This window comes from Mesoplodon densirostris, chromosome 19 (assembly GCF_025265405.1).
Source record: "Mesoplodon densirostris isolate mMesDen1 chromosome 19, mMesDen1 primary haplotype, whole genome shotgun sequence".
Classification (NCBI taxonomy): domain Eukaryota; kingdom Metazoa; phylum Chordata; class Mammalia; order Artiodactyla; family Ziphiidae; genus Mesoplodon; species Mesoplodon densirostris.
In genome coordinates this window covers 47,118,498-47,136,167 of record NC_082679.1, presented here as the reverse complement: position 1 = coordinate 47,136,167, position 17,670 = coordinate 47,118,498, and the positions used below count along the sequence as shown (strand labels likewise).

Below are 17,670 nucleotides of genomic sequence, written 5' to 3'. Positions count from 1 at the left end.
GTAGCAGTATTAGGATAACGAAGCCCATGTACCCACCACCCAGCTTCAACAATTACCAGCTCATGAAAAATTCTGTTTCATCTATATCACCTCCTGCTATCCCCCCTACTTCAGATTATTTTGAGGCAAATACCATACTTCATATAATTTTATCAGTAAATATATCATTTTTCTCTAAAAGAATCCTTTTTTAAAAAAAATCATGACTACAATACCATTATCACAACTTAAAAAGTTAACAATTACTCCTTAATGTCATCAAATATCCAATGTTTATATTTCTTTGGTCATTCCACTACTTTTTTTCTTTTTGTTTTTTTGGCCACGATGCGCGGGATGCGGGATCTTAGTTCCCCAACCAGGGATCAGTGAACCCATGCCCCCTGCAGTGGAAGCACAGAGCCTTCCCTGGACCACCAGGGAAGTCGCACTGTTCCACTTTGATTGTTAGTTTTCTTTTTTGTTTGTTTGTTTTTTTGTGGTACGCGGGCCTCTCACTGTTGTGGCCTCTCCCATTGTGGAGCACAGGCTCCAGACGCACAGGCTCAGCGGCCATGGCTCACGGGCCCAGCCGCTCCGCGGCATGTGGGATCTTCCCGGACCGGGGCACGAACCCGTGTCCCTTGCATCGGCAGGCGGACTCTCAACCACTGCGCCACCAGGGAAGCCCTGATTGTTAGTTTTCTTGACTGTCTTCCCCACTGGATCCGATCAGGGACCTTGGCAGCCCCTGCTGTCCATGGATGGGGCCAATACACCTGTGTTCACACACCCAAGTGAAGACACTAAGGGCCTAGCTGGCAGGAGCACCCCCGCTCCAAGATGAAGAGCTGTTCTTAGCATGAGCGCTGACCAGGCTCAGCCAGGTGCTCAGAGCCCCCGCCTCATCTCACCTGGGGCACCCTGCCAAAATACTCACACAGTCCCTGCTCCTTACCACCGTCTCTTCAGCCAGAACCTCCAAGGATGGGGCCAGGGCATAAAGATTTGGGGAAAATGTCTCGGGTACATTTGATGTATTACCCTTCCTGAGCTCCATGTGGTCCAACCAAGATGGGGGCACACCTGGGTGCCTGATACCTTCACCCTGCACCACTATAAGAAACCCCTGGGGTGGGCCACTGAGCCCAGCTATGGCTTCTGGGAAACAAAGGTTAATGTCAGTTGCCAGGGAGGCCTTGACACCAGGTCTGCTTTGTGACAGAGTCACCAAAACAGCCAGCACCATTCCCGGGGGAGAAATGGGGACTGGCCCTTTGTTGGATTACCATGGACCACCTCCCCAGAGGGGCTTTCCCTCACTCCCCTGCTCCTCCCCTGGGCCATAGTAGGTGACCCTCTGAGCTCCTAGGACCGTTACCCTGGGCCAACCACAAGCGAGTCCAGTGCCAGCCTGATCCCAGAACAGACATCAACGCCCATCTGTGGAAGAAGACTGCCACAGGCTCACCCTCTGCAGAGCGCCCCTCTCCACACAACTCTCTCCCCAAGACCAATTGCTATGCTGACACCAGGCCAGAAGCTGCCAGATGATAACCTATGGTTTCCAACCGCTTTCTGGAAGGACTTCCTCAGGCCTCGCCCTGGTCAGAATAGCCCAAACAGCCTCTACATCCTCCTCCTGCTGTCTTGGGCCAGCTGTTTGTATATTGAGTCCTGGAAGCTGACTCAGCCTGCATCCCCTTCCCCAAGTGGCAAGTGTGTAATAAAGTGCCCTTGGGGGTGGTGGGCGGTGAGGGAAGGCTGGGGCAGGTGGGGTCCTGTGTGTCCCACCATCTCTATGAAAGGGCAGTCCTCACATCTGCCCCGTGCTGATGAGACCAGGCGTGGGCACAGGCCTGACAACGCGGGCGGAAAGGAGCAGCCATTAGCACTAATGAGGCAGGCGGCCTGAAAGCTTTTTACTTTGAAGCTCCTCGCCCACCCAGGGAACAGTCTGTTCGGTCACCTTGGCTTCCAGGAACCCCAGGCAGAAAAGGGTGGAGGGGCAGGAGCAGGGCTGGGGTCTTGGAGAAGCCTGGAGGAAGAAGGGGGAGGAGAGGTAGGGCCAGAGATGGAGGCAGAGGGCCTGCTTTTGGCTAAGTGGGCTTCTCCTCTCCCCTCTCTCCCCTCGAAAACCCAGGGTCTAGGTCTGCATCCCAACCCCACCCGACTCTGGTCACTGGCCCATCACCCCCTCCAATGCCCTTGACCCAAGTTCTTGGAAGCAAAGGGAACATGCCATGCGTAGGGTCTGAATGAGCATCTCCGGGGCCCCAAATTAAATTAAGTGTTCAGGGCCGCATTCCTTGTTATTGCTAATGGCTCCAGCCTACCCATCCCCATTCCCCAGGTCCCTGTCCTGGGGAATGAATGTGGGGGCCCTGGGCACCCTATCTTGTTCCCAAACTTTGATTGGTTCCTGGAGACCTCACTCCAAATTGGAGATGGGTACCCCTCTTATAGAGCCCAGGTTCCAGTGAAAGAGGCCTGAACTGTGCCCCCACCCTCTGGGGGGGCCCCCTCATGCCCTGGCTGAAGGGAGCAGTCACGTGTGGGCCCTTCATTAGACCCTGCCATATAAACCGAGGGCATGGGGTGGCCAGGAACTCTTGGGGCAAGGATCCAGCAAGCAGAGGTAAGTCCTCAGGTTGGGCAGAGACTCCTACTCTCTAGGGGTCTTCTATCTGGGATAGGGCACCTAGAAGGTGTTCTAGGGATGAAGAGGGACTAAGTGGTGGGTCTTCCTGCTGAGCCAGGCCATGCTGACCGCAGTGCTGCTGAGTTGTGCCCTGCTGCTGGCAATGCCCGCCGGGCAGGGGGCCCAGATGGGCTTGGCTCCCCTGGAGGGCATCGGAAGGCCTGACCAAGCCTTGTTCCCAGAGCTCCAAGGTCAGTGTGGGCAGGGGTGGGGATGGGGGGGCCTGGACACTCTCTGGCCACGAACTGTTCTGCCTGGTATGAGCCCTCTTTCCCCCTTCCCAATCCCAGGCCTGGGAGGTGGGTGTCTTGTGCATGGGGGGTTTCTGTCCTCACATCATCTGTCCCAGGCCTGGGCCTGCAGCCCCCAATGAAGAGGACAACGGCAGAACAGGCGGAAGAGGCTCTGCTGCAGGAGGCAGAGGCCAAGGCCTTGGCAGAGGTAACTGCTCAGGAAAAGGGCTGAGGCCACAATCTCTGGGTGGGGGGATCAGGCATCAACCTCTATCTCCACTTCGGTGACCCTCTCACTTGGGGTGACACTGCAGACCATCCCTCCCCATGCTCCACTGACGTCCCGCCTTGAATGGGGCAGGTCCCTGAAGCTGCCGCTGAAGGCCCATGTTACCCAACCCCTGCAGGTGCTAGATTCGGAAGGACGCAAGCCGCGCTCCCCGCGTCGCTGCGTAAGGCTGCACGAGTCCTGTCTGGGACACCAGGTACCATGCTGCGACCCATGTGCCACGTGCTATTGCCGTTTCTTCAACGCCTTCTGCTACTGCCGCAAGCTGGGTACTGCCACGAACCCCTGCAGCCGCACCTAGTTGGCTGACGTCGGGGTCGGGGCTGGAGCAGGGGAGCGACAATAAAGGATGGGACCAACCCCAGGGTTGTGGCGTTATTTCGAACGTGACCGTCGGAGGGGGGAGTTCATGGCAGGGGCGAAGGTGTCTCCAAGCCAAGACACCACACACACATCCCTACCCCAGGGCCTGCGCTATCCCATCATGAGTCACTTACATGCATGCTCTTAGAGTGCCAGGCGCTGTTGGGAGAAGCAGAGGAGGGCCGCGCTCCTACCCTTGAGAATCTTACATAATAAATGCGGGGAAGGGAGGGCGCAATGCAGCATAGGAGCTGTAGCTCCCAGCAGGCTAACAAAACATTAGGCTCCAGGGCCTGCTTGCGTTAACTCGACGCGTGACTCGCAGCGAACCCTTCCCCTCACCGGACCTCAGTTCCTCTCAGGGGAAGGCTGACTCAACCACAGTCTGGAATATTTCCAAGCATAAGAAGCGCCGCCCACTCCCATCTTTACTCCTCTGGCCGCCACAGCACCACGTGCACCAGACTCGGGAAATCTAGAGTGAAGGCCCAATCGAATCCCCGCGGCCACGGGCGCCACCACACGGTCGGCCTTGGACACTCCAAGCCGCTCCCGCCTGAGAGCAGGAGGCCCTCCTCCCCTCAGCGCGCAGGCGCCAGTGGGCGGGCCTCAGCCACACCTGCGCAGCCGTTCCGCGAGAAACCATCCGGAAGCCGGGAGCCGCTCAGAGCCCCGCCCCGTTGTGGTCACGTGGGAGGCTTGCGCGTCACCTGATGCGCTTGACAGCCCGCTGCGGGCGCCGCGTCAGCTGATCTTGGAGTTGTGCTGCGTGCCGGCAGGTCTGGGTCCTCCGGTCCAGCCGCCCCCGCCGCAGCCATGTCGTTCTTCCCGGAGCTTTACTTCAACGTGGACAATGGCTACTTGGAGGGACTGGTGCGCGGCCTGAAGGCCGGGGTGCTCAGCCAGGCGGACTACCTCAACCTGGTGCAGTGCGAGACGCTCGAGGGTGAGCCGCGGGGCCGGGCCGCGGGGCCTCGAAAGGCCGGCAGGGAGGCCGGCGCGGGCCTGAAGGTTCTGAGGTCTGGGAGCGGAAGCTGGGGGTTCTCGAAGGGCCTGAGAGGTCGGGGAACCGGATCCGGGCCTGAGAGGCCTGCTGGAAATCCGGGGGCTAATGGCGAGTGCGCCGGAAGGGAATATACCTCCATTTGCGGCTCCGTGTGGGCCCAAACGCAAACAAGGCTTTAAGAACCGCAGTGGTTCGCCTCTGCTGAGGCCACTTCTTCCCCGTTCTGCCCGCCATGTAGTTTGGAAGAGAGGGTCTCTCGGGAGTGGTTAGCTGGTGTGAGATGTGCTCATACAAGCCTCTTTACCCTGACGTAGCCAGAGAGCTGTCTCGTGGCAAAGCTTAGGGAAGCTAAGCGGAAAAGTCCCCGGCTTTCCCTCCCAGCACATATACCAAGGGCTTTGGGCTAATTGTGTCTTCACGTTGGCCTGCGGAGTGAGCCTTTCTGGGGAATTGCTGAGCCAGCTTAGCGAGAGTTTCCTCCCATCAACGATCCACTGGCTGAGCGGCCTTCTGAAGGCACTGTTGGGGAGACCCCTGAAAGTCGGGAAGTTCATACACTTGTATTTGACAATAATTCCCACCCGCTCCGTGAGGGTGCCTGTTCAGACAGGGTTTCCTAGCACAAGAATGGTGAGAAGCTGAGTTCCACTTTTTCTCAGGACACGCAGCTCCAAAGTGGAATTGACTCTGTGAGACACAGCATCAGATTTACTGAATTAGACTTCCCTGATTCCAGTCTTCTCTTCCTCCTCCCCCTACCCACCCCGCCCCCCAGGTGGTAGTGAAGGGCATAGTGGCTGGGCTGTGAGTTCCTATCCCTGACCTCCAGGTGATATCCTTGAACAGAGGTACTGCTAGCCTCCTGGTTGGTAGCTGGAGGGGGAAGATGGCCAGATGATTCACCTTCTGGAGAAAATTTTCTCATCATAAACTTACTGAGGTTAAAAGTGAGCTCAGTTAAAAAAACAGTTATGTACCTTGCAGATTGGACCCGTAATGTGAAAATAAATACTTTAAGTTTTAAAACTTACTGCAGTTCAAATACAGTTGTGGACATTATGGTTTTAACATAAATGTGCAAGAAAAGTCTTTCACCTCCCTTATGAGAGTGGAGGTGGGGAAGGAAAGGAGAGCACTTTAGGGTGCTGGGGTGTAGGAACTTGCCAGCAACCTCATTGTCCTCACTGTGGCAAACAGAGGAGAAACAGAAGGAGGCTGCACAGGGCAGGGCTTGGCACACAGTGGTATTTAATGGGACTTTTGTGGACTGATTGGGACTGGAGGAAGATCTTTATTTGCATAAATCTGAATGCGGACACCATTGATTACCAACTGGCATTTGATAAACTTGTTTCTCTTCTAGGCTTTCCTCACTCCTGCTGCCCTCCTACCCCACCCCTGTAGAGCTTCTGGGGGGCACGGGGTTCCCATCTTCCCAGCAGACCCTTCATCATCTCCCATAAACATGTTAAGCCATTCTTCCTACAGCACTGCTCACACATGGTCCCCTTGTGGATCACCATCCAGACTTTTAGTGTGACATTCAGGGATTCCCTCGCTCTTTCACACATGTTCCTTTCCCTCATGCAAGCCATCCCCCAGCTTTTGGTGCACATTGTGTGGTGGGCTTTGAACTTTCAAATCTGACTTTGAATCCCAGCCGCACCAATTACTGAATCACCTTAGACAAGTTATTTAACACCTCTGGGTCTTGGGTTCTTAATCTGACACATTAACAGCACCTATCTCACAAGGTTGAGAGATGTTAACAAGTTATTATGTGTAAAACACTTAACTCAGCACCAAGCACAGAATAAGTGCTAGGTAAATGTTATCTTGTTTCAGTATTATTTGCACTAGCCATTTTCTCTACTTCCTTCTTACTCCCGTGAAACCCAGTGATTCCCACCCTTTAAGGCCCGGACGCAGTACCATCCCATCTTAGAACCCCTCTGTGGACATGCTAGGCTAGAATGTTGTCCCCCTCCATCCAGTTGGAGCTCTTGTGTTTGTTTGTGCTGCTTTCCTAGTAGTCTGTCAACACAGAGTTTGAGATTCTTGGGACTCTAGGCTGGAGATGCTCAGGACTTTCAGGGGCTGGAGGTAACCAGAGGCAGGAAGGATTGACCAGAAACTCCACTTGTCCTCTACAGAAAGGCCTTCTCTGCTCCTGAAGGTCAGCCCAGAGGCCTGACCTCCAGCCCTTTGTTTCTGGGTGTTTCTGCCTCCTTATCTCCAGGGAAAAGGGAAAGAGAGAGGGGAGAGGGGAGGGAGGTGGGAAAGAGAGACCAAGGAAGCCTGTGGTCCCTATGAAATCTGTAGGTGTGTCCTGAGATGACGAGGTTTCCAAAGAACATGTTTTAGAAGTGGAACAGTTTCCAGAAGGCTCAGGACATTGGGTGGAGGGTGTTTATTTGTTATGCAAGGTACAGGAAGTACATGTAGACCCTCCACCACACCCTAGCCTTCCTTCTTGGCTTCTACTCCATCAGGGCATCTGCTACTGACCTCTTTTGCTAGAACTCAGCCTCTTGGGACCGCTGAAGTCCATGTATCCTCCACTGTCCCATCTTGCTTGATTGTCTCTTCTCAGAGGTAGGAGAAGGTCCTACCCCTTGGTGAACTGAGGGGACACAGCTAGGTGGTCACAAAAGCTCTTTTCAGCTCTGAGTGTTTCTGGATGTGTTGAGTACCTTCTAGAAGTTGGGTCCTGTGCTAGGGACTTGTGGGGAAGAGGAGGTGGGTCAGAGATACACAAAGAGAAACCATACAGGATTACTTTGAATGTTTCCAATCATTCCACATATACTTGTAAAGCACCTCTTTTATGCCAGGCACAGCAGTGGGGTCTGAGGTACTTTGTTGAATGATGTTCCCCTTGACCCTCCTAGTCTGGGGGTGGAGGTCAGTGGGGCCAGAAGACATTAAGAGATCAGTGTAGCATAGCAGTTACAAATGTGGGCTTACTACTGCTCGGCTCTGTGGCCATGTAACTGCTCTGTCCTGAGTTTCATCATCTGTAAAATGGAAATAATAATAAATAAAATGATACATATCTTTACTGATGGGGTGGTTGTGAAAGCTCAACAAGATAATCCCTGTAAAACACTTAGCATGAACTTGGCACATGGTAAGTACTGAGTCAGTGTGCTAGCTGCAGTTATTGTTATTTTAAAGCAAAGGAAATACATAATTGCATATTAAGGGTGTTACCTGTGAAAGGGACAGTGGAGAAATGATAGAGAATCAGAGGGGAACTTTCTGTAGAGAGTGTGGCTGTCTCAGGCCCTGCTGAGGAAGGATATTCGAGCTGAGGTGTGGACAGTGAGGAGCCAGCTGTGCAGAGAGCTAGGCCAGGGATGGGGTGGGGTGGGTGGGGGGCATTTCGGGCAGAGCGACCAGCATGCCAAGGAGAAGTAGTTGGGCCAATCAGAGGGACCAAAAGGAGTCCTGGGTGGTAGGGTGCAGGGGACAAGAGCACAACTCTGCTCGGAACCCAGACCCTTGGCTTAAAAACATCAGGCTGAGCCCAGGAGAGGAAGCCCCTGGCCCTTCAGCACTGGGTGTGGAGGCAGAGAGAGTGGTGGCAGGGGGCACCACCTTCCACAGAGGCCTGCTGAATTTGAGGTGGTCGGATGTGACTAAGTGAATGTATTTCAGGTCATGAGGAACATATGTCGTGCTAATTCGATGTTCAAGTCTTCATTTGCTCATTCAAAAAATGCTTCCTGAAGGCCTACTGTGTGCCAGCTTCTGTGCCTCATAAGAGAGCCAGGCAGGTATTTCAGGTATTACCATAGTTCTGAGCTTGAACCCTTAGCTTTGACCTTGGCTTCAGCCTAAAAGCATTGTTATTAATTTGTCTGACTGGCTGCTGGGAATACAGGTATGAGTGAGACTCTGGCCCTGCCCTGCAGAATTTCCCCTTTCCTCTTTAAAACTATTTATTATGGAAATCATTAAACATATACAAATTAGAGGGACTAGTATAACGAACCTATAAGTAATAATCACCTAATTACAACAATGATCAACTTTTGTTGTTATCAATCTTGTTTCTGTAATAGCTGCATTTATCCCCCTACTCTCAAATTATTTTATTTTTTTATTTTATTTTTTATTTTTTTTTTTTTGCGGTATGCGGGCCTCTCACTGTTGTGGCCTCCCCTGTTGCGGAGCACAGGCTCCGGACGCGCAGGCTCAGCGGCCATGGCTCACGGGCCCAGCCGCTCCGCGGCATATGGGATCCTCCCAGACCGGGGCACGAACCCGTATCCCCTGCATCGGCAGGCGGACTCTCAACCACTTGCGCCACCAGGGAGGCCCTCAAATTATTTTGAAGTAAATCCCAGACAGCCTATCATTTCAGCTGTAAATATTTTGGTATTTCTAAAAAAGATCATGATTTTTTTTTAACAACCACAATCCGATTAGTCCTCCTTTAAAAGAAACAATAGTTTTTGATGTCATCAAATATCTATTTCGTGTTTAGATTTGTCTGATTGTCTCAAATGATATTTTAATACAATTTGTTTCAAGTGGGGTCCAATCATGATCCATAGATTTCAATTGATTGATGCTGTCAGAAGTCTTTTAGTATATAGGTTTTCTGTCTCACTTTTCCTTTTATTTACTGAAGAAGCTGGGTCATTTAATTATAGATTTTCCTTCCATCTCAACTTTGCTGATTGTGTCCCTCCTGTATAGTTTAACGTATTCCTCTGTCCCTTGTTTTTCCTGTAAATTGATAGTTAGATCTAAAGACCTAATTAGATTCTGGTTCCATTTTTTTTTAAGAATATTTAATAGATGACATTTGTGCTTCTATTGAGAGTTGTTTCTCTTTAGTTGTTTCCCTTTTTTATGACATAGGAACCATTGACATTTATTGCCTAGAACCATTATTTCATTAGGGGTTGCAAAGTGGTGATATTTTAATTTTATGTTTCCTTTTGCAGTTGCTAGCTTGAATACTTCTATACCTGGAAATTGCCAGTAATCAACTACTTGGTTACCCTGAAATACAGTCTGTATAGGAGAGGCAGGATAAATGCTTAATTCTTTCCCATATTTACTAGCTTCCAAAATAATGAGTTGGTTTTCCAACATCCTCCAAAGATGACTAATGAGGTTTGTTTGTTCTTTTTGTTTGTTTAGTATCAAAACACACTTATGGATTTTAATATATTTGTTGTGCTTCAGTCTTTTAACTTTATCGGTGCTCAAATTGTCCTTTGGCCAGTGGGAGCTTATACAATAGGCTGCCTGTTGTATACGTTTTTTGACATAACCCTGTAGCCTTCCTTACTACTGAGATGACAATATATTCTAATATTATCTTGTACATTTGTTGGCCCAGACCTAGAGTCATCGTTTCTCTTAGGGGACCTGATTCTTTTTATAGGAAAATGATATTTAGAGACCAAAATCTGGGTCCAGGGGTTTCTCACTGTTGCTGAGTTGGTCATTATTTCTAGGATTTTTCTATGAATTAGCTCCCTTCTTACTTAGAAACTTGGAAAATACAGAGAAGCCTATGGCTTGCTGGATTATGCAGCTGTAACTCAGCTGATGGGTACCAGATGCCAGTTCCTAATTTGGAATGGGGGCTCCCCCTGACACTTGGACCATTCAGTACATATCCTTCCTGTTGTAAAGAAATATGCTTAGCATTCAAAAGGAGGAACCCTGTGATCTTCTCAACTTCCATGTGAGTTAGGTGGTCCCGAGTGATTGTTCTCCTCAGCCAGTGAGTTAGATGCTCAGGGACTATGGTTGAAGAGCTCACATGTGTGATATGCTGGTTGTCTTTCAGAACACTGTATCCCTCTCTTTTCTGAATCACTTGTCTTTTGTTCATTGCAACATTTCCTTCTGCATTTCAACATTATTTCACAAGACACAGTCTCATATAGGAAGAGGAAGGTGAGACTCCAGGCTGGCCTTGGCCAAATCACCAGTCACATCAAACTGCAGATGCAAACATAGATGGTGTCTCCAGGTGTGGCACTAATTAGTTATTAGTGGCACAGTTAGTTATTCAGCACTAACTGTAGTGTGGCCAGGAATGTGGCTGGAAAGAGATCAGCTTTGAAGGACTGCAAAAACCACAGGAAGGGCTTTGTCCTGAATGCAGGGGATGGGAGGGTAAAACTACTGGACTTGTACTTCAGAATGTACCTGCAGTTTGAAAAGTGTTTTGGGGGTCGGGGCCACACTGAAGGTGGGAAGAACAGTCTTCAGAGTCTTATAAGTAATCCAGGGCAGAGAAGATGATGGCAGCCTGTCTTCAGGCATTGGTAGGGAGCATTGTGGGGGGGAATTATAGGAAGAGGAGTTGATAGGATTTGAAGGTTGGATAAGGAGGCTGAGGAAGAAGGAAGAGTCAAGGCTGATGTCTCCTCTCTGGCTTAGGCAACTGTGTAGGTGGCAAGTGAAATGATGGTGGACTGTGGAAGGAACAGGTTGGAGAAAGAGTGAGAAGATGGGATTGAGGGATCTGTGAGCCATCTGAGTGAAGATGTAGAGACTATTTTCGCTGCTCAGGTGTGAGGTCTGAGCTTGGGGAATCAGGGTAGAAGTGTGGCCACTGACCCCAAGAGAGAGCATAGAATCAGAAGAGTAGAGGCCCTAGATGAGACCCTCCCCCCAATAGGGCTTCCGTTAAGCAAGGATAGGGCAAAAGATGGTCCTGCCAGAAGGACCAAAGGCATCCCCTGAGAGGTTGGTAGCCCCAAGAGAGAAAAAGAAGGGGGTGGTCACTGACAGACATGACCAAGAGATTGAAATAAAGTCAGACAGCTCTCCATTTGGTTTTGCCCTTCAGAGGTCATTGGTGACCTTAATGAGAACAGAGGAGAGCAGGGCTAGAAGCTGACGGCAGTGCATGGAGTGGATGGGCGGAGACAACATACAGACCGAGCAGAGCTCACCAATGAGCTCAACTCACTGATGAATCCCTGCTCAGCCTGTCACTGGCTTTGTGACCCTGGGCAAGTGGTTTATCCTCAGCTGCACAATGAGAGTATTTTTTTAAATAAATTAATTAATTAATTTATGGCTGCATCGGGTCTTCATTGCTGCGTGCGAGCTTTCTCTAGTTGCAGCGAGCGGGAGCTACTCTTCATTGAGGTGTGCGGGCTTCTCATTGTGGGGGCTTCTCTTGTTGCAGAGCACGGGCTCTAGACGCACAGGCTTCAGTAGTTGTGGCTCTCGGGCTCTAGAGTGCAGGCTCAGTAGTTGTGGCGCGAGGGCTTTGTTGCTCCGCGGCATGTGGGATCCTCCCGGACCAGGGCTTGAACCTGTGTCCCCTGCATTGGTAGGCGGATTCTCAACCACTACGCCACCAGGGAAACCCACAATGAGAGTATTAATAGGATCACTCTGAAATGTTAGTGACGTGTAAGCACAGGGCCTGGAGCCGAGAGAGCAGTCAGGGAAGCCAGCTGCTCCCACTGTGGTCATTCCTTCCTGTCACTCCTGGGAGGCAGGCACCATGCTGGGCCTCGAGTGGGTCATGAAAACATGTCACATAGGCCTTGCTTGGGGGCAGGTGTGCCTAATGGACAGACTGGTGGACATCAAAACAGCATTGAATGTCCAGTAGGCACGGGGTGCACTTTGGGGCAGTGGGAGCATCTGAGGAGTAGCAGTTAAAGGGCACACGGCTTCTTTTTGGGGTAATGAAAATGTTCTAAAATTGTGGTGATGGTTGCACAACTCTGAATATACTAAAAACCATTGAATTGTACATTTTAAATGGGAAAATTGTATGATACATGAATTATATCCCAGTGAAGTTGTCACACACAAAAAATTAGCCAGGTCAAGGAGGGGGGAAGAAGGAATGGCATTAGCAGTCTCAGAAACATGAACCTGCATAGAATGTCAGGAGAACTTTGGGAACTGGGAAGAGAGAGTAGAGCATGTGTCGGGTGTGCAGGCCTGAGGGTGGATAGGCGCGTTGGGCTGGTTCATCGAAGGCCTTGGGTGCCTTGGAAAGATACATAGCTTAGGAGGGCTGAGAGTTGTGTTTAAAAAAAGAGAGAGAAGGCTTCCCTGGTGGCGCAGTGGTTGAGAGTCCACCTGCCGATGCAGGGGACACGGGTTCGTGCCCCGGTCCGGGAAGATCCCACGTGCTGCGGAGCGGCTGGGCCTGTGAGCCATGGCCGCTGAGCCTGCGCGTCCGGAGCCTGTGCTCCACGACGGGAGAGGCCACAACAGTGAGAGGCCCGTGTACCGCAAAAAAAAAAAAAGAGAGAGAGAGAGAGGGAGATTCTTCAGTTAGGTCAAGATCTGTGTGTGGGAAATGTCTTGCTTAAGAGTTTATGTTCTTGCCTGGAAACACTTTGTTCCATTTTGTTTGTCAGAGGAGAATATATTGATTTGGTGAAACTGCGTGACCACGGCTTAGACAGCAAGACAAGCTTAGCTTGGTCCAGAATTCCTCAGAGTCAGATGTGATCCAGAGGAAGAGAGAACAGGGTTCTGACAATCCAGTGACCACAAACACGAGAGAGGATCTCGGGAGGCGTTGGGGGAAGGGTGTACACATGGAGAGGGTTTGCACTTGGACCAAAGGGAACAACTACATTGAGTCTCTGAGCTGTGAGAGCCTGGGCCCACACACACTTCACGTTTTCCCCTCAGTGTTTGATGGCCCATGTTGTCCCGACTGCCCCGGGCAGGGGCATTACTGTGTGAAGAGACATCTCCCCCCTAGCCCCAGCACCCAATGATTGATGAGCTGGCATGTATCGCTGGTGGTGACTTGACTGTTCCTCTCCAGCTGGCTGCTGCTGCAAGAGGATGAGGCCCTAGAGCAGGGGTGGAGGCGAGGGGTAGGCAGGAGGGAGGTCTTGCTGCCATGAGCCAGCTTGGATTTGATCTGTCAGTAGATGAAGGAGGGGGGAATTGTGAAGGGGACGAGCGTTGGTGGTGTGAAGTGAAACTTGATGTGGGGCTCAGGAGGTTGGGTTTAGGAGGAGCCAGGCTAGAAGCAGGTGCTATTCCAGCTCTCCGGGTGAGAGAACGGGGCTCAACTGGGGCAGGAGTGGCACGTGGGCAGAAGAGGGACTGGGTCAGAGACCAGCTTAGGGCATGAGACTGATAAGATTGGGCCAGTCTGCCTTAGGTATGGTGGTGAGAGGGGTTAGAAGTTAGTTAGAAGTCAAATGTCTGGGTGGGTGCTGGAACTGCTTCTGAGGTGGAGACCACCGGAGGAGGAGAAGGTTTGGGGCACGGACAGGGTGGTGGAGGAGGAGGTGTTCTGTCTCAGAAGTGCTGAGTCAGAGTGTCTGAGGGAGGTGGCTGTGTGGATCTGGAGCTCAGGGGAAGTAGCACTAAAGATACCAATCTGGAAGTCATCAGCACACTGGCGGCCGGCAGCTCAGCCCACGTCCGGCCGTCTGTTGGCTTGCAACCAGGGCAAGCCTCCCTTGGAAGCCTGGTCCTGCCCACAAGTCCTGCCAGGAGGCTGGAGAGCAGCCTTAATGGCGGGCCAAGTGGACATAAGCGTGGCCTGAGGAGGATACCTGGCGTGGAGCCTAATTTGGCGAGCAAAGCAGGGAGAGCCACAGCCAGGGATTCCCCTCCAGATCCCTGCCATGCCTCCTGCATGACTGGGCATGGTGGTTTCTTTTCTTTTTTTCTTTTTTGGTCTCCTTTTTAACTAAACATAACTTGAAAAAAAATTCCAAAAATAGAGTTGGTGGAAGGGTGACTTGGTGTAGATCCTTGGGGGACAAGTTTTCACTGCCTTGTTTAAACATTGCATGTATATGTGCTGTGTGGCCCTATATACCCAGTTACAGGATCGTATCCCCTAAATTAGCACAGGATGGCGCATACGGAGGTGTTCACACCAGCCCTGTTGGTAACTGCAACCTGTTAGAACCAGCGGAGTAGCCGTTGACAGGCTTTGGTTAAATAAATCATGATCTGTGCTTACAGTGGAATACTATTCCAGTGCTCAAAAGTGTGATGTTCCATGAAGACTGATTTAGAAATATCTTGCTAGGTGAGAAATTGCAAAGTGTTGCGTGTAATATAGTCCCATTTTAGTAGAATGCCAGGTAATGTGCACATGGAAACGTGTTTGGAAGCATAGACAAGTCTAGAGTGGCAACCTCTGCAGAGAGGGATTGGAAAGGCTGGGAGGGGGAATATGTCAGTTTTAAATTTTATGTACCTTCCATTGTTCAAATGTGTCGTAGTGAACAAATGTTTTGTAATTTAAAACATCCGCTAAAGATATGTAAAATAAAGGAAATTTGAACATACAGGCGAGCAAAGAGAAACTACTTACACCCATCCGCCATCCAAGCCAAGACCCCTGCTGGTGACCCTGGGGTGTTCTTCCAGATTTTCGTTCACAGCATTGTAGGGCTGGTCTGAGCCTTAGGGAGCCCCCATCAAGCCCCTTCTCTTTACACCAGAAGACTCAGTGTCCAGGGGATGCAGGAGGGCCAGGGCCAGATACTTCATGTCACTCAGACTAGAGCCCCAAAGCCCCTGTCCACGTGCAGCTCACCTCTCACCTGCCTATTTTTCTCTCTTTCCCTTGTCGCCTCTTCCCCACCGCTACTTCTTGCTTTCCCTTCACTGATTACATCTTGCACTAGTATATACTTTAGCCTGGTTTTATCTGGGAAGCTGTTTATGGTCAAGATAGTCCACACAGGAATTGATAACCCCCGTTTCATAAGCCCTGCCCCAGAGTTCATGTCAGAACTTGCTCTGGTGGGTATTAACACACTTGTCCTTGGATTTACTCCCTGATTTCTTGGGCCTGGTTTCTGAGGTGGAGCCAGTGTCTGAACCTGTGCTTAGGACCTTTTGAGGTGACCTCAGCACGGGCAAATGTCAGCCGTCCGGGACCCTTGAAGATGAGGCTTTCTGGGTGACCAGGGTTTCTGGATGGAAGAGAGCGAAAGATCCAAATTTTGAACATTTTGCATAAACCCATTCTGTAATGTATTAGTCTCACTTTCTTGCTTTCACAGTGGCACACACTAAACATAGCAGACTTTCTCCCGAACTAGGGCTGTTAGACTTGAAACAAGATGACACCAAACCACTGTCCCTGAGGGCCCAGGTCTGCCTCCAGTAGTTTGTCCCTGGCCCCCTGTGGTCAGAGCGCCTGCTACAGCACCCTAGAACCTTTTCTTACTTGTAGCTGTTCTTGTGCTTTGGGTTCAGCTGTTAGATGCACTCCAGCTTGTTGGAAGGGTCAGCGTTAAGAATGAACAGGTATGAGGACATGATGTAATGGTCTCTCTTTTAAATCACCTCTGCCTGCTCAGAGTCAGGACCCTAGGGCCTCTCTGGGTCATCAGGACCTTTCTTGAGTTGTGTGTGAGGCCAGGCATCAGGCAGACCGTGGCTCCCTTTCTGGCCAACTGTGTGACACTGTGCATGTGATTTAATACCTTGAAGCTAGTTTGCCCACCTGTAAAATGAAACAGAAATCACTTGCAGGTTGTTAGGACTCAACAGCACATGCCTAGCCGAGTGAATGCTCAATAGATATGTGTACGATTGGATGAGCGGCAGATCTTTATTGGTGCTGGCAGGGGGCTAGAGTGTGGGGTATGGGAGAGGGGAAGCTGAGGCCCCCGTCCTGGAGGGGTGCACCGTGTTGTAGATTGTCCTGTTTCTGGGTTATTAAGCACATTTTTTTGGATACAGTATTAAACATTAGAGACAGGGGTAGAGAGCTGGATAAAGAGATTTGGAGATTTGGGAGCGTCTGGCCGAATTGGAGGACAAGGGTGTAGAGAGCTGAGGATGACCAGGCTTCCTCTGTAACCTCTTCAGTTTTGCCCCTCAGAAGGCCCCTTGCTTCACAGATGCAAGACAGACCAGTCCCTCATGATCAGACTCATGCTCGCCTTGTCTCCATTCTGGCTTTCCCGATTCACGTCCACCTCAGTCCTATTCTTGTTCTTTGTGACACATTTCTCCATGGCTCTGCAGGTGCCTGCAGCCTATTCCCTCAGAGATCAACGGCTGGGGGAGATGTGGACCAGGAGTCTGAGGCTGTTATTAAATCGCGCTGAGCCAGAGCAGAGCCTCTGGCTGTTGACAGTGTCATCCTCCCTTTGGCCACAAGGTGGTGGAACAGGACCATTCCGCTGCCTGAGAGCCAGGGAAGGGGGTGTGGCCGGACCCAGTAGTGCATCTCCTCTGCTTCTCTGTGCAGCACCTGCCTTTAGCCGCTGTCCCTTGGGACTCTGCCCTGGGCCCTACTTCCCTCACCCAAGCCCCAGTTGGCTTTCCCGGATTAAGTAGGGCTCGTGGCTCAGTGTCTCCTGTCTGTCCATCTCTTCCCACCCTCACCTCCCTGTGCCCCAGCTTCCTAGGTTAGGAAGGGGAAGGCCAGGGAGAATTCCCCGATGCTGTCCACCTTGTGCCCAGTGTAGACTGCTCCAGCCTTGACCACCAAGCTGTCCTTGTTTACTTCCACCTGGGTCATGCTGGCAGTCCTCAGAGTCGGAGTGGCAGCTTCAGCACAGTGTGCTAGCTATGAACCAAGGGTCTTGGGAGCTCCAAGTAGGAGCTTGAGTCTGCCCAGGAGTCAGGGCCACGCTTCCTAGGCTCCCAGAAGCACCATCCTGCCCCAGGTGGCCTCCACTTTGGTCCTGCTACTCTGTTCCCTCCAGGAGACGGAAAATTCATCCTCAGGACAGACTTCTCTCCTCCAGCCTTCTTCAGCACTTTGGGGGACACGTAGGGGTACATGTGGCACATACAGGTACATGTGTGTAGGGTGACTCTGGAAGAGGCCCAAATCAGGCACCCCAGATTCTCTAGAGTATAGGTATATACAGTCATGTTATCAGGTAATTGACAACTCTCCACCCTGCACCCCAATTTGAAGGGGTCTTTCCATTGGCCTCCTTGGCTTCTGCCTCATCCAACACCGACTCCTTAGTTGATTAAAAAAAAAAAAAAAAAAAAAAAAAACTATCCTGTGTGGGAATATTGGCCTTCCTCTTCTTTTAGAGGCAGGAAAATCAAGGCCCTGAAGGGCCATTTAGTAGGCTGGGCCTGACACCTGCTCTGCCCATCTGCACTCAGCACCCTGCAGCTCAAGGGG

The 17,670-nt window shown here is 51.0% G+C and overlaps 2 protein-coding genes across 2 annotated transcripts in view; both read left to right on the top strand.

Annotated features, from left to right (window-relative positions):
* Window positions 1–2,741: 2,741 nt before the first annotated feature.
* On the top strand, window positions 2,742–3,503 carry AGRP (agouti related neuropeptide). Its single transcript, XM_060085323.1, has 3 exons — window positions 2,742–2,871; window positions 3,030–3,121; window positions 3,321–3,503. The coding sequence occupies exons 1-3, from the start codon at window positions 2,742–2,744 to the stop codon at window positions 3,501–3,503; spliced, it is 405 nt and encodes a 134-aa protein (XP_059941306.1).
* A 775-nt stretch (window positions 3,504–4,278) lies between these two features.
* Window positions 4,279–17,670, top strand: part of ATP6V0D1 (ATPase H+ transporting V0 subunit d1) — a 38,689-nt gene continuing 25,297 nt past the window's right edge. The window contains exon 1 of the mRNA XM_060083433.1: window positions 4,279–4,511. Coding sequence (XP_059939416.1) covers window positions 4,382–4,511 — 130 coding nt within the window. The 5' untranslated portion in view covers window positions 4,279–4,381. The remainder of the gene's footprint in view (window positions 4,512–17,670) is intronic.

Excerpts from the sequence above, each read along its gene's own strand:
- AGRP (XM_060085323.1), top strand. The coding sequence starts at position 2,742 with ATGCTGACCGCAGTGCTGCTGAGTTGTGCCCTGCTGCTGGCAATGCCC. Across the intron at positions 2,872-3,029 it reads CTTGTTCCCAGAGCTCCAAG|GCCTGGGCCTGCAGCCCCCA; the intron begins GTCAGTGTGGGC and ends CATCTGTCCCAG. Across the intron at positions 3,122-3,320 it reads AGGCCAAGGCCTTGGCAGAG|GTGCTAGATTCGGAAGGACG; the intron begins GTAACTGCTCAG and ends CAACCCCTGCAG.